At 48.0% G+C, this 27,377-nt stretch overlaps 1 protein-coding gene across 1 annotated transcript in view; it reads right to left on the bottom strand.

Annotated features, from left to right (window-relative positions):
• PLA2G4D (phospholipase A2, group IVD (cytosolic)) overlaps positions 1 to 19,190 on the bottom strand; it is a 24,458-nt gene extending 5,268 nt beyond the window's left edge. Inside the window, exons 1-13 of the mRNA XM_004687556.1 lie at positions 19,146 to 19,190; positions 14,960 to 15,032; positions 14,655 to 14,791; positions 12,661 to 12,792; positions 11,853 to 11,893; positions 11,440 to 11,482; positions 10,118 to 10,172; positions 9,617 to 9,753; positions 8,725 to 8,835; positions 8,567 to 8,604; positions 8,259 to 8,394; positions 7,783 to 7,919; positions 5,921 to 6,143 (exon numbers count right to left, since the gene is read on the bottom strand). Of these exons, the coding sequence (XP_004687613.1) occupies positions 5,921 to 6,143; positions 7,783 to 7,919; positions 8,259 to 8,394; positions 8,567 to 8,604; positions 8,725 to 8,835; positions 9,617 to 9,753; positions 10,118 to 10,172; positions 11,440 to 11,482; positions 11,853 to 11,893; positions 12,661 to 12,792; positions 14,655 to 14,791; positions 14,960 to 15,032; positions 19,146 to 19,190 (1,308 nt within the window). The remainder of the gene's footprint in view (positions 1 to 5,920; positions 6,144 to 7,782; positions 7,920 to 8,258; positions 8,395 to 8,566; positions 8,605 to 8,724; positions 8,836 to 9,616; positions 9,754 to 10,117; positions 10,173 to 11,439; positions 11,483 to 11,852; positions 11,894 to 12,660; positions 12,793 to 14,654; positions 14,792 to 14,959; positions 15,033 to 19,145) is intronic.
• Positions 19,191 to 27,377: the final 8,187 nt, after the last annotated feature.

The raw sequence follows: 27,377 nt of genomic DNA, 5'->3' as shown, positions 1-27,377 counted from the left end.
TTTTTTGAAGCTCAAGTTTCAGCCCCACAGAAATGTTGTCCCCTCCTCCTTGCCTCCCCAGGACACCTCCCTTTGTCCTGCTGTGCACACTTTACAACTGTACCCCATTCTCCTTTCTTGCTCTCTCATTTCCTCTTGAATCAAAGTCCAAGCTGTGTCTTAGATGGCAAGGACTGTAGACTCCATAGAGCCTTACCATGTTCTGAGGGCACAGAGGGTCACATTCTATTCAGCCCAGAGATGCATGTTCACCTCATACATGAGCAAGGCTTGCAGTGGTGGCTGCCTGGAGCCCCACCGTGGAAAGGGGTCTTCTGCCACAGGCCTCAGGATGAGAAGCACCCACACATACACACGTGCACACACGCACCCTGGCAGCCTCCTGATCTGGGAGGCATGTCATTCAGGGACTAGACCTTAAAGTTTCCCACCCCACCATGTCTGCCCTTATATCAAATTTACTTAGAGCATGTTAAATACAGTCACTCCTCATGTCTTAACACATTCTTGGAAACTAATTTGAAGCAAAATAATGTGCAATGAAAGCAGGTCTTTGAATACATCTTCCACTTCAACTATTTTTTCCTCATCAATGTTATATAACAAACAATGTAAAAGAAAACAACTTATTTGAAGACCTACTCTATACAGATATCTGGGTCCCTTTTGAGAATCTGCGGAAACCACAGAGGCATTTCCCTTTTTAAAGTCTCCCCAGGTGATTAGAGGGAGCAGCCAGCTGTGCGGACTGGGGTTCTAGCCAGCCTCCCCAGCGAGGAGACCTCCCCCTACATCCATGCAAGTCTCAGCACACTGGTGTGATCCCTTTTCCCTGGACCCTCCATCATGTCAACCATTCATGTCAACCGAAGTCACTTACCCTTAGTTCTTCAAAGGTACTCATTGCATTCTAGGGAGTCGCAGAAAATCCCCCAAATAGGGCAGAATCACCAGGCACTGGCAATCTGTCATGTCTACAAATCTACCCTATAGGTGCGAGCATGAGAATGCGTGCGGGAGGGAGGCAGTTGACCAACACCCACAATTTCCCTCCTCAAGGGCCTTTTCCTTAGAAATTTTGTTTGTCTGTTCTTTTGACACATATGGGGGGAAAGGAATCCTTTTACCACAGTGGCACAATTCCTGCCCCAGGGCAGGGTTAGGTCAAGGTCAGCCTGTGATTCCACTATATTCAATTTAATAGCTCCCCAGCATGCTGTGGGAGGTTCCTGGATCTCAAACACCCCCACCTCCATTTCCAGATGGGAATCTTCCAATCTGCAGAACACTTCTCTGGGCACTCCAGGGTCCCCTGCAGTGCTGGGTGGGTGTGGACACGTGTTGACATGGCTGGGTGTACAGTGAGACAGAGGCTTGCAAAGCCTTTAGTCCACTGGAAAACTCAACTCAGGAGAACTCTCAACTCTGAGTTTTTCCTTGAGGAATGGTGAGAGTCACTAACAGTGCTAGTGCTAGCCAGCAAAAGATTAAAGTGCTTCAGAGATAGTTTGAGAAGCACTAATTATAACTAGTATATTTTTTTTAAAGATTTATTTTTTTATTCATACAGATCTGGGGTACAGGTCAGAGATGCGGAGGTGAGAGGATTCACCAGAGACAGAGTGGGGAGCAGAACAGGCAGATTGAAGTACACTGCTGAGGGGAGCAGCAGGCAGGTCAGGAGAGGTCTGCCACGCCATGTGGTCACCTCCGGGGCAGGCGGGAATCGAACTCATGTGGAGGTGGCTTAAGCTTCTCAGTGCTGTGCTTTAACCCGCTGCGCCTCCAGGGAGGGCCTATAACTAGTATATTTTACAAGTGTGTTTTGGCATAAACTGAAGCAATATTAGAGAAGTCTATAAATTAATAAAGTTGTCCTGAGTAAAGTTTCAGGGTCTAAAGTTTCACTAATAATGCTTAATGAAGTGTGATTTGTTCTGAATGGAGTACTATTTTCTGACATTTAAAATGATTTTTGGCACTTCAGTATACTACAGAGATAACAAAGACTTCAATTGGAAAATTAGCACTAAAATGGTCTGAGTAATCATTTTGAAAAGCATATAATGTATGTTTTCTTTAGAATTTGAAATATAATACCTAAAGAAAAGCCAGTATATATATATATTGATTGAAAACTATTCATGAGACAAAATTTTTCAAAGCTTCAGTGGTGCTCATTTTTAAGAACACATTATATTCAATAATACCACAAGATTTTTATTTTTGTTAATAACAAAACTAATTGACTTACTCTTTAAAAAATTATTATGGCCCTCCCTGGTGGCGCAGCGGGTTAAAGCACTGCACTAAGAAACTAAAGCCACTTCCGCAAGAGTTCGATCCCCGCCTGCCCCGGAGGCAACCACATGGCGCGGCAGACCTCTCCTGACCCGCCCGCTGCTCCCCTCAGCAGTGTACTTCGTCCATCTGCCTGTTCTGCTCCCCGCTCTGTCCCTGGTGAATCCTCTCACCCTCCGCATCTCTGGCCTGTACCCCAGTTCTGTCCAAATAAATAAATAAATCTTTAAAAAAAAATTATTATAAATCTTGTATATAAAACTAAGTATTAAATCATTATTGCTGGATCAGATGGTAACTAAATAACAGTCTTCTTTAGAGTCTAAAACCAAACTACATTTTCTAACACCTCATAAAGTGAATTGTTAAAACAATTCCCCCTTCTCTACAATAACCAATTACTGTTCCAGGCAGAAAAGCCAGTTATTAAAACATAACACTCTCAAAGCTGAACATGAACTTAAACAGTTGATCCAAAGAATATATAGGTTATACTAACAAACTAAAAATATTTTAATTAATTACATTGGATTTATAATTTCAATAAAAACTCCAGCATTTAGGGCCCTCCCTGGTGGCGTAGCTGGTTAAAGCACAGCACTAAGAAGCTAAAGCCACTTCAGCATGAGTTCAATTCCCACCTGATGGAGGTGACCCACATGGCCTGGCAGACCTCTCCTGACCCACCTGCTGCTCCCCTCAGCAATGTACTTCAACAGTCAGCCTATTCTGCTCCCCACTCTGTCTCTGGTGCCCCTGCGCCTCTGGCCTGTACCCCAGTTCTGTATGCACAAGTAAATAATCTTAAACTGAAACCTCCAACATTTATTGTGAAACTTGAGTAGTTGGTTCTACTGTAGATAGAGAGGAGTAAAAGGCCCAATGCAACCAAGACAATTGTGGAGAAAAACCAAGGTAGCAGAGCAGGGTAAATTTGCCCTATGAGATACCATGATGCATCAAGAAGGTAAAACAGTTAAGCCAAAGGTATCTTAACACAGAGAAAAAAAATTAACTAGAATGGGATGAAGAGCTTATGAAGTATGAAAGCAAAGCATATCAGCAGAGAAAAGAGCCTATAAATGGTTTAGGATAACTGGTCATCCCACCTGGAAAAACAATAAAACTGAATTCCATTCACATGATATCTGAAGATAAATTATGGATAGGTTTAAAAATTTATTGTGGAGCCTTCCCTGGCGGCAGAGGGGTTAAAGCCTCAGTGCTATCAAGCTATCACCAGCCACTGGAACATGAGGTCGATCCCTGGCCAGGGAGCTGACCCACATGGCTCAGCAGATTTCTTCTGACCCTCCCACTGTTCCCCTTAGCGGTGTATTTCAGTAGATCTGCCTGTTCTGTTCCCTACTCTGTCTGTTGTAAATCTTCTCATCTCCAGCACCTTTGGAAAAAAACTGGACTGCAGCTCTTGTATGCATAAATAAATCTTTAAAAAAAATCTTATGAGAAAAACAAATCCTTAAGACTTTTATGAGAATCTGTAAGAAGATAGTTTATAACCTTAGGAGGGAAAGATTTCTTAAGGAAGACCCTAAAAGCACAATACATTAATATGTACCAAAATCCATTAGACCTGATAAAAGATTAATGTCCTGAAAAGGTAAAGAACTCCTACAAGATAACATAAAAAAGATGAGATGAATAGAAAAATGGAAAATGATTTGAGTAGGCAATCCTACCACAAATATATTTGAAAATATGACTGGCCTCACTAAAAACTGAAGCATGCAAAACCACCAAATTTCATTTCACATTCATAAAATGAACGAAAATTTTAAAGTCTGTAGAGTATGTAGATAAGCAAAAACTATGATACACTGATGAAGGAACTGAAAATTAATATAATCCTTTTGGAGAATAGACAGGTAGTAGCTATGAAGGAGGTAAATACATGTACCCACTGACCTAACACTTCTACTACTGGGTATTTATCATCAAGACGTAGAGAATCTCTATAATACATGAGCACAGAAGACTTGTATAAAATCATTTGTGCAAAAAACTATACATTTTTTAAAAGATTTATATCTTAAATAAAATATATTAAGTAGAGGCATACAACATGCTAAGAAAATATGTGTTATATCTTATTTAATATAACATTTTATTTAATATAGTATCTGAATAAAGGATTCAGATTACAGACATGCATGTGATAATAAACTTAAAATCAGGGTGGTGGTGAATTTGGCTCCAGCAGTGGAGGGAAATGGGGCCAACTAAGGGCTCAAAGGGGCTTCAACTCTCATTACTTAGGCTGGTTTCTGAGATCATACATATTCATTACATTATTCTTTATGTTTTATTCTTGCTCTTAGGTCTGAAGGTTATCATAATAAATACTTATCAATAAATTGAATTTTATAGTGCACATTTTAAACAACTAATAAAAAATAATAATGGTTGGTAATTTTCAAGTAGCACTGTGCACACCAACAAGAATATAATTTAGGGCTCTCCTGGTGGCGCAACAGGATAAAGCACAGCACTGTGAAACTCTGTAGCAGCTTCAGCCAAGTTCAATCTTCCGTCAGGGAGGCCACCTACATGGCACAGCAGACCCCTCCTGACCCGCCTGCTATTCCCCTTAGCAGTGTATTTCAGTCAATCTGCCTGTTCTGCTCCCTGCTCTGTCTCTGGTGAATCCTCTCACTGCCCCTGCGCCTCTAGCTGCACCCCAGTTCTGTATGCATAAATAAATATATCTTAAAAAAAAAAAGAATATCATTTAAAGAAGAAATTCAGAATAAATTTAGCTTTAGTTTGTCTATATGATAATCATTCTTAGCCAAATTTCTCCTTCCCAAAGATCCTTCCGTTACCTAACATATTTGATAGTTTACTTTTTTTAAAAATGCACGTTGAAATTATTTTATGGTGTCCAAGTTGTTTCAAATGCTTCAGAAATTTTTTTAGAAAATTAAATATGGTAAAGTAAGAGTTTGAAACAAATCACTGATTTTAAAAATTATACCCGTTAATATAAAATTCAGAGGTTAACTTACTAAGCTTTCCTTAAGGAAGGAATATATAGAAAATTACATGTTCAATTAATGGTCTTAGGAAAATAAAAGAAATATAGTCGCTAATACTTAAGACCTACTCTGTGTCAAGGTGCACCCGTGACCAGGCTAAAAGCTAAGTACTGTTCTCCTTGCCTCTACTAAGGTAAAATAATTTGCCTAAGGACACATTCCTAGTAAGAGAGATGGGGATCCGAACCCACGGAATATGACTCCAGAGTCTATTCGCTTACCCATCCCCTAAAAATCAAGAATACATTTCCGATAGCAGAATAAATAAAAGTTGTTCAAGCACTCTCACCAACTCTTAAACCCAAAGCAAATTTTGTTTGCTTAACTGATTTTGGCACTGACTAGTCTGGAGTGGGAAATTTAGAAACTTCTGTCCCTAGGCAAGTAATTGAAGATCAGTCTGACTCAAAAAGGAGGGATCCCAAAGTTGGGCAGATACTAAAACACAGTGATGCTGCCATCCTTTAACAACCCGCCCTACCTCACCCTGCAGAAAATGCTTGCACGTCAAAGAGGCATGCAGCCTGGTGGTGCACACACCCCACTCTCTGCAGGTGCCCTACCTGGCCGTTTAGCATGTGTTCCAGCACGAGAGCCCACAGGTCCACGAAGGTCGTGGGGTGGCCCTGCCCAGCCCGCAGCTCCAGCTCGCGGCGGTAGCTTGCCAGGCGCTCGGGGGAAAAGCTCTCCAGCTTGCTCTTGGCCAGGTGCTCCCGGGTGTGTTTGATGGGTCCCTGGAGGTTATTCTGTGACCACTCAGGATCAGCATACAGGTGGGCCATTGTCCTGGGAGAACAAAAGGACAGGACAGTAGAAGGCCACAGTCCAGCATGGGTGACTGCAGTTCCTCCTTTCACCCTCCAATTTCTCACAGAATGTGGCTCTTGGAAGTCACCACTCCACATCTGGAGAGCGTGTCAGGCTCTCCTGCTGGATTGTTGAAAAAGTCATGACTTATTTTTCTGTTTCCTATGCAAAAATGTGTCATGACTTTTTCAACAACTCAATAGTTCAAGACTGTCCTATATAAATATAATGTGAGTCAAATAGAGAATTAAAATTTTTCTAGTAACTACATTTTTTTAAAAGTAAAGCGATACTAAGCAAAAATTTTAGTATTTAATATGCCCCCCAAATTATCATTTCAATGCATAATCAATATGAAAAATTAATATAAAATGCCCAAAAGTAGATGACTGGATTAAAAAGATGTGGTACATATACACAATGGAATATTACTCAGCAATCAAAAAAATAAACTCATGCTTTTTACAACAACATGGATGGAGCTGGAAGGGATCATTCTCAGTGAAATAAGCCAGAAAGAAAAAGAAAAATACTGGATGGCGGGAGCATAAAGCGGGGGGGAGGGAATAATAATAATGAACAACTATATACCAGAGACATTCTATGGGGGTGGTGTGGGGAATGGGATAAAAAATGGTGGAGGGGAAGTGCATTGGACTATGGTGATGGCACATGGGTGATTTGGTGATGGAAAGTCCATGGGGATGACAAGTGAGATGGAAAAAGGCACAAAATGATGTAAAAATAAACTATTATATAAAAAATTAACAAATTTTTATATTTTTCAAGTCAAGTCTTCAAAATTCACTGTGTATTTTCTATTCATAACATCTCAATTTAGACTAGATTTCCATTTGGATCACATTTCAGGTGTCCCAGACACCGGGGGGCAGCTCTAAACAGCTTTCCTGTCTTCATAGTTCTGTCCTGAAGCCCTTCAAGTTTCTTCTTGTCTACAGCTATCACCTAAAATCCTCTGAGTGTATTCCTTCAAGTTGCTTTTCCAAAAGACTCAAAGGAATGAATCTCTCACAGTGTAACTTACCACCTTATCATACTCAGGGTGGGGTTCAGGGGGGTCTTGCTATCTCTAGGTAAAACAGCATTTCTTGACTTCAACACCACGGCTATGCAATTGGGACATGAGGAACCACGTGATAGGATGTTGTGACAATTAAATGAGCTTATAACAAGGAAAGAAATAAGATTGGGGCTACCAGATTGGAGCCCCGGTATGTGGTCAACATGTGGTGTGCTTTGCTTGGGCTGTCCCACTCTAATCCTGTGAGGAATGTGCTGTGATTATCCCTATTTTGGAGGTGAGTCAATCGAGGCTCAGAGGAAATGAGTTGCTCAAGGTCACCCAGCCAAGACGTGGCATTACTGAGAGGCAAATCAGCTCCTCTGAATCAGCTACCTTACGCCTCTCCGGTAGATCTGGGAATTCATGTCTCACATTTCCTCACTCATTTTTCCTCTTTTTGAGAAACTGCCCAACACCCACCAGACCGGATTTGCTCACACCCACTTGGCACCCCAACTACGGTGTCATCCATTCCCCCCCATCCCCGCTCAGGATCCTGGTCATTTCTGCTCTCCCAGTCCCCAGGGCCCTCACCATGTAGAGCCTGAAGTTCCACTGATGTAGGTCACACAGTCCAGGAGGCCCAACTTCTGCAGGGCCAACAGGTGGCCATAGAGCGACGTCATGGCCCGGGCACCTCCTCCCGTGGCCACAATGCCCACAACGGGGACCTGGACCACACACAGACACAGTTTGGCTTCTAAGAAGAGGAAAATGTCTGCCTCCAGGGACCTCAGGATCAGCGTCTGACAGAGTCAGGGTTAGAACTAGAGCCCAACCCCACCACAGGAAATGACAGCTCTCTGCTCGGAGAAGCCCAGAGGGAATGAGAACCCCAGAGCTTAGTCATGCTCTATATCTCCCCCTGACATGCCCATTCCCCAGTCTCTGCTCTAGACACTAGAGTATCTAGAGAAGGCGGAGAAATCAAATACTCCTTTAAGGTCAGTCCAAGTTGTCTGTACCCATGCCGATCCTTCCCTCCTCGCACCCCCCTCACACTTCCAAACCTCATCCTCCTGCAGGTCTCTGTCCAGCTGCAGGGCCTGCTTCAGGGCCCGGGCCACCACCTGCTTCCTCCTGCTCAGGAAGGCCTGCTCCTCGGCGCACAGATCGAAGCCCAGGCGCACGGCCGGCTCCCTGGGGCTGAGGCAGGAAGATTCTAGCATGAGGGGACACCTGCCCAGCCTAGGGGTCAGCCGCCCAGCTTAGCCACTGGCTGGCCAAGCCACAAATGACCTCCCTACATGTGACCCCGATGACCGTCCTTTCCCATGGCACTTCCCTGGCCATGACCAAAGACACGAGTATCCCTTACCAGCCCTCTGCCTTGAGCTGCAGCCTTACTCCTGGGACCTGAAATCAAAGCAAGAAACCCTGTTTAGACTCTGCAGGGAGAATGGGTATCTCCTGGACACCTTGGGCTCCCCTAACTTTATTCTCCCCAGCACTTCCTACCTTTTTGAAGTCACTTACATTTGTAGCAGGAATGTTAACGGTCACCTCCTTCCCCATGGCCAAGGGCCTCAGAGGCACAGAGAGCTGTCCCGTTGAGTTGTCTGATTTCCAACCATAGCTTTTAGAGCTCTGGGGGGAAATAATCATTCATTCATTCAACAGGTCTTCACTGACTATCTAGACGGTGACCCAGACAGACAGTGTCTCCCTGATAATATGATAATGATTACAATATTTATCATTGTTATAATTATCATAACTACAAGAATAACAAAGAACTAATATTTATTTGTTATCCTAATGGAACCACAGGTGTGAATGTGTAAAGAACAAGCTAAAGAACTGAAATGAGTGAGTGCTGTACAGGAAACAGCAGTGTGATGGGGTAGAGGATCCCAAAGGCAGGGTACGTTTAAGATGGGAGGGGAGATGGGAGCAAAGAGGGCCCCTCTGGAGAGACAGAATTTGATCTGAAATTTAAAAAAGGAAGAAGAAAATCAAAAGAGGAAGAGGAGGTGGGGGGGGAGGAGAAGAGGAGGAAGAGGCGGAGGAGGAAGAGGCATAACCTTGTTAGGAGTCAGGGAAGGGAGAGCGCTTGGCATGTTGGGAAAGCAAGAAAAGACAAGTATGACCAGAGCATTGCGAACAAGGAGAACCAGAGCAACACAAGGCAGCAGAGGCAGGCAGAGGCCAGGCTGTGTGGGGCCTTCTGTGCAGACATGGGGTTTTATTCTAAAAGCGCTACTGGACGAGCCATTGAGAGGTAAAAGGACATCGTGCAACAGACCCACCCCAGGTCACAGGGTCTGGCCTTGGCAGGTGGAAGACCAGGAAAGGGTCTACGGAGCTGCAGGAGCTGGTAGGAATGAGCCTGCTAGAACTGATGGGAGACCCCAGAGCCGAGACCCACCCTCAGGCGCCCACTCAGCTCTGTCTCCTGGGCCGCCAAGTAGTGGAAGCGGAAGGTGGAGGCCATGTCCAAAGGAGAGGCCTGTGTGTCCTCATAAGACCCCTTCAGCACCAGCTCCAACTCCAATTTTTCTTGATCTAGGGAAAGAGAGGGCTGGTTAGTAAGAGGGGAACAAGAGTCTGAACCCTAACTCTGGCCCAGAAAACCAGTGGTACTGCCTGGACATCGTAGTGGCCTGGGAGGTTCAACCATGCTAAACAGGATTCTGCACAGGCTGGGCCCGACAACCCCCTGGACACCACCCTCCTGGGGCATGCTCTCCCTGGTATCAGGAGCCTGCTTCCCAAAGGACAACTCTGGCCTTTGTGCTGTGTGGGCAAGAAGGGATAGGTGACCTCTATCCTGCTACCCACCAACCACCTTGCACGGGTTTTCCAGAACAGCCCTTCTGCCCACCACCCCATTCCAGGGAGACCAGACCTGGTGCAGAGCAGATCTCACCTGCAACCGTGGTTGTGCTCCCCGCATGGACATCCAGGCATGCCAGCTCTCGGGCCTGAGGCAGACCACATTATGGGCAGGGGGCTCCATGGGGAAGCTCACCCCCTGAACCCCACTGTTCCAAATTTACCACCCACAGAGCAGGTGGGAGCAAGAAGGAAGAGCCAGAGTAGGACAAGATGCAGAAACGGGTTACCCCACTCTTGACCTGCTGCTGCTGCTAAGCCAGATGTCCTGGAGCAGCCTGGGGGGTGGGGGGAGGTGGCCAGCACCACCCACCCCCAACTCTCTCAGATCTGCCAAACATCTAGAACTTCAGAAGGCCCCCCACGCTCAGACAAGTTCTTTTTCCTCTGCACGTTTCTCTGGCCTCCATCTGGAAGATGCACTATCCTACTGCTGTTCCCAAAGAGTGGTGTGCAGGCCCTGCAGCAGAGTGGAGCTTTAACACCCGGCTGTCTCCTGATGGTCCTCCACTCAGCCAACCTGCCCAATGAGCCTGCTGCATTCCCCAGAAGCACACCCACTGCTGCTGCAGCCTGCTAACACTCTTCCACAGAACTGCAGGAAGTCTCAGCCTCCGCTGGTCTCCCGCAGCCCTCAGGGTGGCCATCTGAGTGTGTATGCGAGAAAGGGCACCATTGTGCCTACTTCCACAGGCGGTTTAAGCACCTTACCTCATGTAGGGTCGGGCTGGCTGCCCTGTCATACCTGCATTGCAGTGTTCAGGAGCGCACTTGGAGGAGACAGTGTCTAGTGCATCACTTGTGACCTTGCTCCCGTTCCTGTCCACTCCAGGTTTCAGAGCTGCTCTTTTAGAGGAGCCGAGCAGGGCTTTCCACTGCCCCCAAGGAGACGTGGATTGAGCCCCTGACTCTGTCCCAAGGTCCCTGGACTGGAAACACCCCACAGGGACTTCTGAACTGTTATTTGTTGTTGACAACCTGGGCCCAGCCTGGCCTACCTGGCCTCTACCACATTCCAGGACTAAACACTTGGAATTCATCATGAGGCCATCAGGAAGCACCTACAAAATCCCTGTCCCCACTCCCTCGGCCATCCAGCCTGTGAGCCAGGACCTCCTTCCTCTCTGCAGAGACTCAGCGGTCACTGTCTCTGTTCTTTTTAACCCCAGGCTCCTCCAAGCTCCACGGCCCCATGTGACCACCAGGCTGGAGGACCATGGTGCCCTCACCACAGAGCCCCTTCCTTGCTTGCCTTGATCATCTTTCCTGAACCCCTAGGCAGCTGCCCCAGCCAGTGTCGACTCTGGGCCCCTTCTTCCACCCCCCGCCTTTCACAACCCTGGGGAAGATGGTTACCACGAGGACATTGTTGGTGATGAGGGTTTCGGGGTTGTCAGACCTGGAAAAATCAAACGACCCAGAGTCTAGTCTTGCAGAAGTGTTTCCTGCAATGATCTGCCCCTGATAGCCCATGTGGGTTTCCCTGGGTGATGCGGAGGTCTCCCTAAGTGCTGATTACTACTCAGGGGGAGAGGGAGATGCTTCTGAACAGAGAGAGGAGAAAGAGAAAGGGAGAGGGTAGGGCAGAGAAAATCTTGACACCCCTTTTGCCATTCTCTATGAGGGTTCCCTACTCAGACCAGAGTGGGGGGTGGGGGGGAGGGGAGGGGAGCCACACTGCTTGGCTGGCTGAAGCAGCAGGAAGTTCTGCTTCAAAGAGTCCCCAAAGTAGAGCTGCTCCTGACATGCTCCGGGCTGTGACTACTCACGTTTTCTCCAGCAGGAACTCCACATCCAGCTCCTCCTGCCCCTGAAATCAAAGATGAGCAATTGTCAACATTAACACACATCTAATGGCTCTTCCCATTTTACAGACATGGGACTTGAGGTTCAGGGGAAGGTGAGTTAGCCACCCAAGTCACCCACTGCTAGTAACTGCGGACAGTGGTCTCCCTCCTTGTGAAGCCTGGAAGGGAGATGAGGAACACAAGCCAAGGAGGCAGAAGAAAGCCCAAGGCCCATTTCATCTTCCTCTGAGGGCCTCAGACCCATTTCATTTCTTCTTACGGGGCTCAGATTCCAAGGCCCATTTCATCTTCCTCTTGAGGGGCTCAGACCCTAGGACTCTGACCTACCTGGGCGGGCCCGCCCTCCCCCACCCCTTTCCCCCCAAGGAGAGCAGAGACTTTCACAGGCAGGCTTGGGTGCTGCGGGAGGGCAGTGGCAGCGGGCAGGGGTTACACTGAGCTGTGTCTCAAGGGATATTGGAAGGCTCTCCACCGCCCAGCACCTTCCCACAGATGACCACAGTTCTCCTACCGAGAGATCCTCAAGTTAAACCTTCTGCTTTCCTAGTAAAGTCACAGTCGAGCTCAGAGAGGATCTTCTCCCTTCCTCCTTTCCTATTAAAAGGAAATCCAGCAAAGCTCCTCGTTTCCCTTTCCTTTTAAACCCCCTGGGAGTGGTTGCCATCACTCTACCAGCCAGTTCACCCCAGCAGCCTCCCAACAGTTGGGAGAAACAGCGCAGTTCTCAGCATGGAGCTGAGCCAGGAGAGCGCAGAGTCTGCTCACCCACCTGGGGCTGCCTGGAGAAGGTTTTCCGGAGCAGCTTGTCTGGGAGCACTTCCGAGACATCATAGAGAGCCTGGAAGAGGACGTCATCCTCGGTGACGGAGTCCTCGTCGCAGACAGTCAGCTCCAGAACATTCTAGGGGCCAGAGAGAGCAACATGCACTTAAAGTCATACCTCCTTTATGGCCCTGATTTGATTTCACTTTGCAGATATTTTGACTTTTTTTTTTTTAATTATAGGGCAGGCCCTCCCTAGTGGCACAATGATCTCTGGCCAGGAAGGTGACCCACATGGGGCAGCAGACCTCTCTTGGTTCACCCATTGCTCCCCTCAAGCAGTGTATTTCAGTCAGTCTGCCTGTTCTGCAGACTGGAGAAAAGGGAGCCATTTGTGTCTGTTCTGTCTCTGGTGAATCCTCTCACCCCCTCCCCCATGCCTCTGGCCTGTACCCCAATTCTTGTATGCATAAATAAATATATTTTTTAAATTATAGGACATGATAACCAGGGGCAAGCATGTCAGCCAATCATTTTCCCAACAACACAGTTCACTGCCTGGCTCAGGTCAAATCTAATTAAGGTATTGACAAGACCTATGTTTAAAAAGGAAAGGAGAAAAGGGAGCCATTTGTGTCTGAGTAATACCAAAATAGAGCAGTATGGAGGCCCCAGGCTCAGCTGTTCACTCTGACACAGGAAGGAGCAGAAACAAAGCAGGCCCACGCCACCCTGGGCTGAAATAGACCCATCCTTGCTCAATCAACTCTTTTCACCTGGCTGCACCCAGTGGTGCTGGACTTATTTCTAGCCCAATTTGCATAATGGGCCTCTAGTCGAAACTAGATGAACTTCTAACCCTCATTTGCACAGCTGACCTAAGTGAGAACTGTCCTACTTTTTCTGTGGCTAAAACCCTACCCCATCCAGGCAACTCGGACCACTCTTCTGGGCCCTGAATTTGTATCTTGGAGTCTGCAATCTTTATAAAACCCCAAATAAACATGTACATTTTTCTACAACTTAAGGTCTTGCTTATTCAGGAGTGACAGAATGTACTTTTATTTTTAGGCATAATGCTACTGCATACTTCACAGACTGCAGTTTAGTATAAACTTGATTTTCAGACGCACTGGGACATAAGTGGTGTGTGACTCACTTCATCGTCACCATCGCAACTAGCCACAGTGTCTCTGAGGTATGTGTGTACTTACAGCTGTAGGTCACATCTGTTCACTTGATGCCCTGAGCCTGAAAAGAGTATTATGCCTGCACACTTTGTACTTCAAAATAAAAGGTATGGAAGAACTTGAAAGAAAGAAAAAAGGAAATCCAGGGATGTTTTTCACTTTTGCCTGCTGATCTTGGCTATTATAAAAAATAAAATGTCGGGCCCTCCCTGGTGGCACAATGGTTAGGATGCAGCGCTGCAAGCTGGCTGCAGCCACTTCAGTGAGAGTTTGATGCCCAACCCTGGAGGTGACCCACATGGCACAGCAGACCTCTCCTGACCAACCTGCTGCACCCCTCAGCAGTGTACTTCACTGATCTACTTGTTCTGCTCCCCACTCTGTCTGGTGAATCCTCCCACCGCCCCTGAACCTCTGGCCTGTACCTCGGTTCTGTGTGCACAAATAAAATCTTTAATAAATAAATAAATGAATAAAATATTATCAGAGTTTCCCCTGACCCTCCTCGCCCACCCCATGCCCATTTTGCTGGCAGAAGTGACCACCTGCAAGGCACTGAGCATTACCTCACCAAGCCTCACAACGACCCGCGGAGGTGACTCCACTGTCTCCATTTCCTTGACTGTCTCACAGCCAGCAGGCGGGCTCACTCCTCCTCTCACACACAACAGATCAGGGCTGGGGCACAGAGACCCCTCCTCCCCAGTTTCTCTTACTGGGCCGCAGAGGAAGGTAAGCTCTATTCCAGAAACTTCTGCGTGGGGATATGGCCTATCTTCAGGTGAGTGGCCCGGGGTACCCTGCACTTTACCTTGACCCGACTCTGGATTAGGAAGCTGAAGCTCTCATTCCACACAGGATGACTGGAGTCTGTGACTGTTTTGGTTTTAAACTTTGTTCCAGGTGCCGTTGGAAAATGCAGGGTCACATATGGGTCTGCTTCACTCACTGCCAAGGGAACCATCATGAGAGAACTCCTCAGACCCCAAGGGGGCTCACCCCCAAGCCCAGGACAACCACGGTGGGGGTCCCAGTCCCACCCAAGGCATGTGTCTGGACTAGGCCCATAGGGTCCAGTCACCCCACGCCCCTGAAGTGCAAAAGACAGTTACTCACACAGGTCAGCCCGGGGCAGGCTCCGGGCTTCCAGGACCTTCACGGTGAGCCGGCAGCAGGCACAGGCCTCTTCCTGGGGAGAAACAGCAATGCACTAAGTCCCTCCTGTTTATTTCTGGGCCCACCAATCTTTGCCAAATCTTCAGGGATGCTTGTTGAGGCTGACACCCTGCCAGGTGTCCTGACACAAATCAGCATTTGCCACCCTATCCTTGGGCTGAGGTTCTGGGCTGCAGCCCTGAGAGAATGACAGGTCACATGGGTGGAATTTGTGGGGACCCACTTAGGGACAGGATCATGCGGTGTGAGCCAGCAAATGAAGGCCAAGAACGATCATTCCTCCGGGCTTGTGGGTTTGGGGACAGACAGCCCCAGCTCCCTCTAGTCACATGTGTGACCTCCTGTCCGGTGTCCCCCAGCCCTCCAGGCAGAAAATGGGCATGTGACTCCAGGGAGTTGAGCCCTGGCCAGCCCAGTGGCCTGTGACTATCACAGGACTCAGTCCATCTGTTCTCCCTTGGGTGTGAAATAGGCATCCTATGGGTATCAGCCCATTACCATGAGCTCCCTGAACACAAGGTCATTGTATATTTAGACACTGGCAGGGCCATGTCAGCCCACAGACAAAGCCCAGTGAGGAGAAAGAAGTGAACAAGTGAGCAGTTCAAGGGGCAGAGAAGGTTAAGGCAGGAGAAAGCGGAGGGCAAATGAGGTGTGGCTGAGCTCTGCTGGGGACAGGGCATTAGGGGACATCCCCAAGCTCCGACTGCGGAGATCCTTGGCGCTGTTGGGACCCAGGAGGCCTTAGCTTCCAGTTCTTGAATTCGGCTGTGTAGCATTTCCTGGGTACAGTCTACGTGTTGCTTATACTAAGCCCCAGGGACCCAGGCTAACACAAATGGGCCCGGCCGGACAAAAGGACATTTTCCCCGGCCTCTTCCTGAAAGGCGCCCTGCCTGTGCGTGGCCACAGCAGGAGGGGCCTGTAGGGAAGACTGCTGGAACAGGGGCTGTCAGGAAAGAGCACTGCCTGCACTCGGAGGGAGGCCCTGGGGCCCGACTCAAGCAGGTGCAGGCTCACATCCAGGTGTCACTACAGGCTGACTCACAGAGGTACCCCACTGGAGGACCCCACTGGAGGGCTCTGTCTCCAGGTCGGGCCCACGCTGAGAAAGTACCGTCCCATCTGCCCCTTTAATTCCCCTCACCCACCCGAGGGAGCTGGAGGCAGCACTGTGCTTGGTGGGGAACATTCTGAACATTCACGTTGCCTGGTGGGGAGACAGTGCTGTGATGACATCAAAGCTGTTCCTGCTTTGCACCCTCCCAAGACCCGTCCTCCTTTCCAGAGTGTGGTGGGTGGTATCAGTGCCCACTGGACCCGGCTGTGCAGAGCACGCAGGCGCTGCCTGGGGCAGTGGTTGCTCAGTGCCCACAGGGACCTGACTTTCCACTGCCCACCAGAACCCTATAGGACAGGAGGTCACAGGGAGCCACCCTGGACTCAGGCCTCAACAGCCCCCCCCCCCCCCCAGCCCCTAGGTCCCACTCCTGTGACTCCATGATGAATGCCCTTGGCATTCCTGCAGCTTTCTGGTAGAGTCCACAGGACACGTGACCCCTCAGCGAGGCAGACTTGTTCTTCCCTCCCTAGGGATTAACTCCAGTGACACCATTGTTATTCCACCTCTATAGGTCCTAAGCCAGCAGCTGTCATCGGCAGGCTTTAATGTTTTAGACAGCTGGCTTTACTTCCTCCCCACACCCAGATTCCAGCTCCCCTGCCCCAGGAGATGATGACGGAGAACTCGGATCCCGCAGAGGGCTGTGCTTCAGAGCCCACTCTCCAAGCTGCAGGGAGGCAGCGGCGGCCCCCACGCCTCCTTCTTCCTCATGCTCTAAAGCCACTTGGGGTCACTAATAGGGGCCCCCATCTTATTGCTCACTTTCCCTCTAGTCATCGAGAGACTTTCAACCTCAGAAAGCCACTGTCCCTGGTAGGGCATTTCTCTTCACCCCTCAGACCACCACTAGCACAGCAGAGGGCCGGCTATGACAATAGTCACAATGGTGGGTCTCTCCAGAGGGGAGTGGAGTGGCATGCCAAGGGCAAGCGCCAAGCCAGGCTACCTGGATCTCAACCCACCTGCTGTGTGACCCCAGACAGCTCACTAAATCTCTTGGCAAGTCTCTTTCCTCATACGTCACGGGAACGTAATAGTATTGACCTCCGTGTTGTAAGGTTGAATGTGCTCATGCCTATTGCATGCTCAAAAGAATGGTTAGCTGAAGAATGCCTAGATAATTGTTCTTATTACTATTGTAGTGCTTATGCTTCCAGTGTGTACTAAGCAAAGTATGTACTAAGCAAAGTATGTACTCGAACTCGATGAAGCCCCCTGACAACCTCATTGGAGAGTGCTCTGATTTCCTCCCATTTTATAGACGAGGGAATTGAGGCTCAGAAAGGCTCACTTTCCCTGGGTCACAGTAGGAGACACAGTTAGGACTCCAACCTAGGTCTTCAAGGTCAGAGTCCACAGCCCTCGTGTACCTTCCCAGACTGTTTCTTAAATTTTGCAACCTTCCCCCCATTGCCCTGTGGCTATCTGGCACTAGAATTCATGCCTTTACTTTCGACAATCGTGATTACTGAACTAACATGCTAACTCATGTGATTTCTTCTGAGGACATCGAGGTTCCCCGCCACCCCCCACCTTCGCTTGATGACAGCCCCTGGATGATCCTGGAGGGGACTCCCCAGCCCAGCCCCTGCTGAGAGTCTCAGACATCAAGTCTCCCCTATGCAGGGGCCCCAGGGCCTCCTCACTCATCTTCCCTACAGCAGCTCAGTGCTGCCCAAGGCCACTGGAGGGAGCAGGAGCCCCTCAGACTGGGGTTGAGAATATCTGGGAGTCTTTAGCAGGAAAAGAAAAATGAGCTGAGGACTGTTTGCCCTGCTAACAGCCAGTGACTTGTGGGGGGGGGGCGGGGGGAGGCAGGAGAGAGGGGAGGAGGGGCTGCAGGCATAGCCTTGGGGCCAGCACCTCCTGAGTCAGGCCATGCTCCCGGACTACACAGCAGGCACCTCCCAAAGCAAGTCCCGGGTGCCTGGCCTGCCCTACCAGCCAAGTTCCTGCTGCCAAGCAGGCTCCAGTCCCCAGTCCAGGAGGGACGAAGCTGGGTGAGGTTGTTGCTCAAACTGCCCTGTCCCAGGAACTGAGCTGAAGGCTGGGGCTTAAGGGCAGGGTTTTGGGGACACCACCTGGTGCTCCCTGCTGTGTGGGCAGACTCAGTCTCCCAGGGTCACTGACCCTGTGGCTTTGGTTTCGTCCCTGCTCTGGACTTAGCACGGGAGAGGGCAGGAGGACAAGGAAGCCAGCCTTCTCCAGGGCATGATGAGGCTGAAGAAAGAGACTTCATGAACAGGTATTCTGGAGCTCCGGATGGGAGGAGCAGGTGGAGGTGGAGCCAGGGCTGCTCAGTCCCTCAGTCACCACTGTCCTCCTGCCTCAGCCTAGGGTTCCTCCCAGAGCCCTTCAGCCCCTAATCAAACCATCTGTCTGGAGCTACTTGTCTGGACCCACTTGGGTGGGCCTGGATCTCAGGAGCTTAGCAAGATCCACACTGCACAGGGGGCAGTGAGTTGAGCATTCAGCCCCTTTCATGGGGCACTGTCGGGTCACCAAAAGAGGCCTGAGAAGCTGGTCCCGGCAGAGAATGAGAAGTGGAGACTGAGGGGCGCATGCAGGGGGACAGTGAACAGTGCGTAGGGCTCCTGAGACTGGTAGCAGCCCCACTGTTCTTGGGTTCAGTAAATAATTGCCAGTGGATAGGGGTTTGGGCCAGGAGAGATCCGAGACACACAGGGTGGTCCCTGGGCCCCAGCCATCCCAGGATGTCTCCTTCTGTGACATGCAGCCCCCGAGTTCTCAGGTGGGGAGTGGGTCTTTGTGGGGAGGACAGGAAGGGGCTCTAAGGGCACTGGTCACTCACAGTGAGGAGGCTCTGATCTCCTGGGCTCTTGCTTCAGTGGCCGTTACTGGCACATCTCACCCACTCCCCATGTCCAAGCACAGACTCTTCACCCTCTGCCTCCCACCCTCGGCTTCTGCCTAAACCGTGACCCCGGGTCTGGGCCCAGGTCCTGCCCTGAGCGGTACCCACGGGCTCAGCAACACAGTTACCTGGAGAGGATGGCCACATGGTCCCCTAGGTGTCAGTCTGTCCATGCCAACCAGTCGGCCCAGCTTCTGCTAAGATGCCTGCTCCCTGGATGGCTTTGATTTTTCCAATGAGATGGGACCAACCTTGAGTCTGCCAGCCTCGGAAGAGTCGCAGTCCTATAAACAAGTTGGGGCTCCACCCCCAGGTCACTCCCTCAGGCCAGCGCCTTCTCCTCTTCCCCGAGAAGCCGGGCCAATAGGCATCTCCAAGAGCTTCTGGCAGGGCTCCAGGACCTGGTGGGTGGAGCACCCCTTCAGACTTAGGGTGTCAGGACTATAGAGGTAGCGAGAGGGAAGACAAGGCCCAGGAGCAGTTGGGTGGGGAGAGCTGTTTCCCCTAAGGATGGGGGTGTGGTGTGGTGCAGGAAGACCTAAGGAACCCCCTACAGCCCAGCCTCAGCCTAAGGCAGGTGGCTTCTGGTGGGGGATTTGGAGGGGGAGGGGGTGGCACCTGAGCACCTGTCCTCCTCAGGAGCTCCCTGTACAGGAACCTGTATGAAGAGTAATTCAGTCATGGCAGACCTGAGCGGCCACTGGGAGCTGGGGAGGGGGAGGCCCTGGACTTTCCTCGCTCTAGAACCTTTACCTTCCCCTCTACTCTCAGCCCTCAGTGTGGCATTTCTGAGAGTTCAGACCATTTCTAATAGGCTCAAATAGCAAACTTTGTCATAAAGGCAAAACAAACCAATCAGAAAACTCTCAGGTTTGAATATTAAAGAAAAAATGTTCTGTGAAGTCACTTAACTGTTTACCCAATGTTCCCAAAGGAACTGAATGCTCTCTGAAATGACATGGATCCCCTCATTTCATTGCCAAATTCACGAACTCATTGGACAGTAATGATTTGCTTTTCGGGGAAAATGAAAATGAAGTAATATCATTCCAAATGGATCTGAAGTGTATTATGGAGAATTGGCCAAAAAAGAAGGAAAAGAAGAAAATAAAAGTTTACAAAAAGTTTAAAATGTTTTATAAACCAGTGAGAAATAACTGAATGGGAAATGGAAATACTTCCTGGGTCCACAAACCAGATGTAAAAACTATTGGAAAAAAAAAAAAAAGCAACGTAAAATGTAGAAAACCACAAGAGCAATTCATTCCAACGTGGGTCACAAACAAGCAATGCCCAAGTTCACAAGGGTCTGTGGCCAAGCCCAGCCTGGCACCCACCCACCCCTGCCTACCAGAAGCCACAGCAGCCTGCAGCTCCCCAGTGATCCCTGAATGGCAGGAGCACTGAGGAAATCTGGCCCCTAGGAAGTGTTTAACGTCTCCCTGACCTCATGTGTGCCTCACCTAGAACCGCCTGGGGAGCACCTCAGCCTTATTCTCCATAACCAGAGCCCCAGAGCCAGCCCTCTATACCAGTATGGGAGGCCAGGACCCCTAAGCCCCACAGATGCCCCACAGATGCCCCACAGGCGCCCCACAGGACAGGGCCCCTGAGTTCCCTCGGAGGTGTTGGAGTTCAGCCTCCCCATCTGTGCAGGGAAGGGCTTGAGGATGCTGGGCCCAGGGAAAGTTGTGAAATTCCTGACTCAGAGAGTTTTGATTTCGGGCTGGGGCCCATGATGGGACACTGCCAACAGAACCTGAAATTATATGCAAACTTATGTAGGCATGTATACGTGCGAGCGCTTCTGGAAAAGGGTTTAGAGCAGCATTAACCAGTAGAAATATCATGTGAGCTACATGCAAACTGAATTTCTAGAAGCCACATTTTAGAAAGTAAAAAGATACAGGTGAGATGAATTTTTTAAATGGTCTCAGGTAACTCAATAGTGTAAGCTATTATCAACTCACCATGTAATCAACATATGCAATTTTTAAGGAGATAGATTTACATGTCTTTCATATTTAGTCTTCAAAACCCACTGTGTGCTTTACATTTACAGCATATTACACATATCTTCCTTCAGATTAGGTCAAGTTCAGATGTGATGTAAAGAGCCTCATGTACTTAGTGGCCACCTTATTAGGAGAGTGGGGGTGGGGGCGGGGGACAGGGAGAAGGCCCAGAGCTTCCCATGGATGAGAGAAAAAGGATTCCTCCAATAGCAACTTCCCAGAATGATGTACCAAGATTCAGGATTTTATGAGGTTGAAACCGAAGTTGGAATTTGGAGGGGACAAGCGGAGGGAAGCACAGTTGTTGTTGACTTCAGTATTGCTGGTCTACCTGCTTCCCACAGCCTCCACCCTCTGCTACCTGGACAAGACTGTGTTTAGGGAGCAGGGACAGGAAGAGGTAGGCCAAGAGAGACACAGGGCAAGCCAACAAGACATAAAAGGAGGCAGAGGCGATCTGGAGGTGGTCAGTCTGGTGCAGGGCCAGCAGCACAGCTGAGCTGAGACCACTAGTTGCTCACCCAGGCCTATCGGATCCCTGAGGGAGGGACACCTCTGTGTGCAGGCCCCACCCAAGCTGCCAGGCTGGAGGCAGTCTTGGACACCTAATATTTTTCATTGTCATCACTTGCCCTTGTTGGCCTTCCCCCTTCCTACCACTTCCCCTCTGCAAAATTTGCTCACAAAAACATCTATTTTTTCCCTTTGTTATTCATAGCCCCTTTCATTTTTCCAAATTTCCACTGTGGAGCCAACCCTTTCCTCATGCTCCCCCCCTACAGTTGGGGTGCTGTTTCTTCATCTCCAGCATGTGGCCCAGGCCTGGTGATGGTTCATTGGACTCACAGGTGCCAAGTGACCCCTGGTGCATGAAGCACAGTAGTGGACCCTTATCTGAGGGCAGTAAGTGCCAAGGCCTCCAGTGGATGCCTGAAATCCCAGATAGTACCAAGTGCTATGTATACTATATAAATATTTTTTAATGTTTATTCATTTATGCATACAAACCTGGGGTAGAGGCCAGAGGTGCACAGACAGTGAGCGGATTCACCAGAGACAGAAGGGAGCAGAAAAGGTAGATCGACAAAGCATACTGCTGAGGGGAGCAGCGGATGAGTCAGGAGAGGTCTGCTGCACCATGTGGGTCACCTCTGGGGCCGGGGATCAAACTTGCACTAAGGCAGCTGCAGCCAGCTTGCAGTGCTACATCCTAACCCGTTATGCCATCAGGGAGAGCCCTATACTATATTTTGACCTGTATATATGCACACCTATGATAAAGTTTAGAGTCAGAGATAAACAGCAATAACTAACAATAAAATGTAACAACTACAAACAATGCTGTAATAAAATGCCTCTGAGTACAGTCCCTGTCAAAATAGCTTATTGTATCATATTTTCCGATCAAGCTGGCTTCCACAGAAAGCAAAAGTGTGGCTAAGGGGGTCTCTTGAACTGCAAGAAGTGCTGGATAAGAGCCTGGAGAATATAAAGCTGGACCCCTGAATGTAGTCAGCTGGCCATCACGGAAAGGGCTCCATTGTCAGAAATGGAGCCAGTGCTCACAGTAACACTTACATGGACTACATGCAGGCAGAGGTGGGTTCACATGAAACTAATGACGCTTAAGCTGGGATCTCCTCCTCCAAGGCTCTGAGAGGTCTTCTTGTGTTCAAATGTTTTAGCAAAATTTGCAAAAGTAAACTGTTTTAATCCCAGCTGTCTAAGACTGTTTTGTCTTCTCATTCTTACATTAACTCTGTTAGTGCTGATGTGACTATGGATATTTTTCAGACCTAGTTAAGGAGAAGTTGAGTTAGAGATGTATTTAATTTCAGATTAGTGAGAAAAGTTATGCGATTTGCAGTCATTTTCATATCTAATGAAGTTATTGCTAGCCATTCTGGTTTAGGAATAGTTTCCCAAACATTCCTACCACCCACTGTGCCAACTCATCTGGCATTGTGACACAGAGGTACCAGACCAAGGGCTGTCCTGTGACGAGAGGAGTTGGGGAGAAGAAGAGAGACAAGGCCTGAAATACACAGAGCAGAAACCAGACTATGGGAAATTCATCCAACCAAACATAAAATCCTCAGTGGAAGATTTGGTTTTCATTGATCCCTAATCAGAACAGAACTCTCCCAAAAGAGTTTTCAATCACATCTTGAATGTCATCTTTTCCTTTATTGGATGGGAATTTCAAGAAACAGAAGTTACCATATTCCTGTACTACAAGTAACTAACATATCTACAATTCAGTTGTGAGAAAAACCTGATGGAGGTTGTGGTGGATTTTAGTTTTTTAAAGATGGTTGCAACAATATCTCCTGTCCTAGACATTTTCTAGAAGCCTGCCACTTACTCCTCAAGAGGTGGAAGCAAAAACCAAACAAGCCAAATAAATATGGGCAGAGGATCTGAACAAACACTTTATCAAAGTAGACATACAGGTAGCCAACAGGCACAAGGAAAGTTGTTCATTATCTCATATTATTAGGGAAATGCAAATCAAAATTACAATAAGATACCACAACACAGTGAGAATGGTTATTGTTCAAAAGTCAGGGAACAAATGTTAGAGAGGACACAGAGAAGGGAATCCTTTTACACTGTTCATGGGAATGCGAACTGATGCAGCTCTTATGGAAAGCAGTATGGAGATTTAAAAAATTAAAACTAGAAATTCCATATTATGCAGTTATCCTACCCCTGAGCACTTATCCACAGAAAACAAAAACACTAATTTAAAGAGATACATGCACCCACAATTTCATAGCCACCTTGTATATAATGGACAAGAATGGAAACAAACTTAGTACCCATCACCAGATGATTGGGTAAGATGTGGAATAGATACATCGTGGAGTACTACTCAGCCATGAAAAATAAATTAAATCCTGCCACTTGCACAGCGTAGATAGACCTAGAAGGGATTATGCTTAGTGAAATAAGTCACCCAGAGAAAGAGAAAAACCACGATTTCATGCACACGTGAAATCAAGAAATAAACTAAATTAAAACAAAAAACAAACTTCGGACTACAAGAACAAGTAACAGTCATCAGAAAGGAAAACGGGAAGGGTAGGAAAATCCGGGAAAAGAGGTCAAGTGAGGGATAGAATTAATATAGAGGTAGGTATACAGGTGATGCACACCTGAAACTGTTATGTAACCCATCTTATAATGCAACGTTACTTCAATAAAAATTATAAAAAAGGGGAAAAAAGGTGGAGGGAAATTCCACTCCTTTGGTCTCTTGTGGGCTGGTGACTCTAATAGAATGTGAGCAAAGTGATACAGCTTGATCCTGAGGTTAGGTGATAATAAGTGAGGCAGCTTCTCCTTGATAAAAGTTTAAAGTCAGCCTTCCCTGGTGGCGCAGCGGGTTAAAGCACAGCACTAAGAATCTAAAGCCACCTCAGAATGAGTTCAATCCCCACCCCGGAGGTGACCTACATGCCACGCAGCAGACTTCTCCTGACCCACCCGCTGCTCCCCTCAGCAGTGTACTTCATCGATCTGCCTGTTCTGCTCCCCACTCTGCCTCTGGTGAATATTCTCTCTGCCCCTGCACCTCTGGCCTGTACCCCAGTTCTGTATGCACAAATAAATAAATCTTTAAAAAAAAAGTTTAAAGTCACCCTGGGAGGCACCCTAGTCCCCTGATGCTGCGCCCTTTTAGGGAGGAAGCCATGCCACGTGGAGTGTCCATGAGGTGGTGCCAGAGTCCCCCAGTTCTCCCAGCCAGGTCAGGTGGGTTCCATCCCAGTCATGAGTCACCTCCAGCCTGTGCCCTTTCTGAACTTCTGATCCACAGAATTTATGAGCCTAATAAGTGGTTGCTATTTTATGCTATTATGGGGGAGGAAAGAGAGGGTAGAAATCTGTTATACAGCCATGATAACTGAATAAATGTTTTCCCCAAATTTGCTAAACAATCCTAAAGTTTGGCATTATCAATAAAGTGTGAAGAAGCAGAAACTATCACTATTTAATTATTTATTAACTACCAATGATTTAAAGAGATAACTCTCAATCAACTAAGCTAGAAGAAAGATTGTTTTCTATTGCTTCTTAAGAAATTATTACAAAATTGGGATCAAATAAAGAGGCAATCAAGGTTTTTGTACCAACCAATGAAGAAAAAGGCAGAGAGGTAAATTGATGGCAGTTAATGAATATCAATATTGTTAGCTTTAATAATTTGTGCTATTTTCACAGGTGATTTGGTGATTGGAAGCCCCCGGGGCTTACAACTGAGATGGAAAAAGTCACAAATAATGTAAAAATAAATTATTATGTTATTAAAAATAAAGTAAATATCAAAAAAATGTGCTCTTTTGGCATTTGCTAATCTTCCAAAATTTGTTTGTGTGATTTTTTTTGAATTTTTATTTTTTAAAATTTATTTTATTTGTGCATACAGAACTGGGGTACAGGCCAGAGATGCAGGGGAGGTGAGAGGATTCACCAGAGACATAGTGGGGAGCAGAACAGGCCGACTGCTGAGGGGAGCATTGGGTGGGTCAGGAGAGGTCTTCTGCACCATGTGGTCACCTCCAGGGCAGGCGGGAATCGAACTCATGCCACAGTGGCTTTAGCTTCTTAGTGCTGTGCTTTAACCTGCTGTGCCACCAGGAGGGCCTCTTTGTGTGATTTTTAAAAATCATTCTGAATACTCACTTTTATGCCAATTTAATCCACGAGTCACAGTGTTCAAAGCATTTTATTTGCATATATAAATATATATCTTTATATATTTATAAATATGTGCCATAGTTATTTGCTCCCCCAAACCTACGAGGAAAGGACTATTCTTATCCTCATTTTACAAATGAAAACCTGCCCCCCCATCACCCCAGAGATCTGGCCCTGAGGCAATGCTCTAAATCACTCTGACAGCACAGTCTCTTGCAGAAGTGCAGGCAAGAGGGGGTGCAGGAGAGCCCAGACCAAGCCTTGCCAAAGGAGCAGCTGTTGTTCTAGACTCCTTTTTGGGGGAGGGGGGTGTTGTGTGTGTCTTAATCCTCCCTCACCTACTTCAAAGCTCCAGAAAGCAGTGTCAGTCTCTCCCCTCCCGTCCTTACTCTAGAATAGCGGTGACGCGTCATGCAGGACAGCACACAGAATGACGGGCACCTGGTGGAGGGCGAGGAAGGACACAAAACTGACACCCAGCTGAGTCTCCATTCCAGGGAAAAGCCCTGAAGCAGGTGTGGGGACAGGTGGCAGCATGGGTCGCGTGAGGCAGGGATGACACACGCTCTGGGTCTGGTTCAGCACTAATGACGATATCCGGAGCCCAGCACGGGCAGGCCTGCACTCTTGCCTCATGAGGAAGTGGTTATTTACTCTGCTGTCAAAAGCCAGATCATTTCCTGTCCAGCAACAAGTAGAAAAGAAGCACCAGCCCCGCGCCTTATGTAGGCTATTGGAAAGGATGAGCCTCTCTTCACACCAAAGGTGGGATACCGCAGGTCAATGCACTCATTCAATGCTTACTGAATGCTTGTCACACCGCAGACAGAAAGCCAAGGAAGTAAAACCAAGCCTGATCCCCACCAAGAAGTGCCTGTCCAGAAGTTTCTGTCCAATCTGCCGGCCACCTGCTCTACTCTCAGCCGGGGGAGCTTATCAGTGGCCTGGGACCTGGGCATTAGACTGAAGACCCAGAAGAGAGCCTCTGGGGTTTCAAGGCAAAGAGCCACTGGAGCGCTGTAAACAGCATTATTCAGCTAATTAACTTTGTCTGGAGGCAGGAATGTATGTGAGTTTCCGGCTGAGTTAAGAAATAGATGTATCAAGAGCCACTGATGACACTGATGTGTTCCCTCCAGGGTTCCTCTGCATCCCCCTTCCTGGCCTTCTCCATTTCTGGGGGTGTCTCCCAGTCATCCCCTGAGATCCCCCTTTTGCCCCCTCTCTTATCCCTCTTCATAAACATTCCATAAGCATTCACAACATGTGTGAGAACCTTTTAGGGTTATTGTATTCATAACCTTTCTATTTTCATTCATAATTAAAAAGTTGTATTAAATCTTTTATATATTTTCAAAATGAAGCTCTTTTAAGCATGAATAAGGGCTTCTAATGATTTTTATTTCTATGGGTTAGTTTACCACAGTAGAAACAGCCTTTCTCTAAATCCTAGTGGTAACCTCTTCATGTACCTCCAGATTTCACGAGAATTCCGTCCAGGCCAGGAATCCCTACAAAATTGACATTTCTCCCTCCACCCAGCCTTGACTCATCTGAAATGTGAGGTCTCCTTGTAAACAGCCCACAAAACCCAGCTCAAGGGGGAACATGGAGAAGCAGGGGTGTGCCTACTGGGTTCAAGGG

Source organism: Condylura cristata, unplaced genomic scaffold (genome assembly GCF_000260355.1).
Source record: "Condylura cristata isolate star-nosed mole 26May11 unplaced genomic scaffold, ConCri1.0 scaffold00023, whole genome shotgun sequence".
Taxonomy (NCBI): domain Eukaryota; kingdom Metazoa; phylum Chordata; class Mammalia; order Eulipotyphla; family Talpidae; genus Condylura; species Condylura cristata.
The sequence above is the reverse complement of the archived record's forward strand: the minus strand, read 5'-3'. Positions and strand labels throughout refer to the sequence as shown.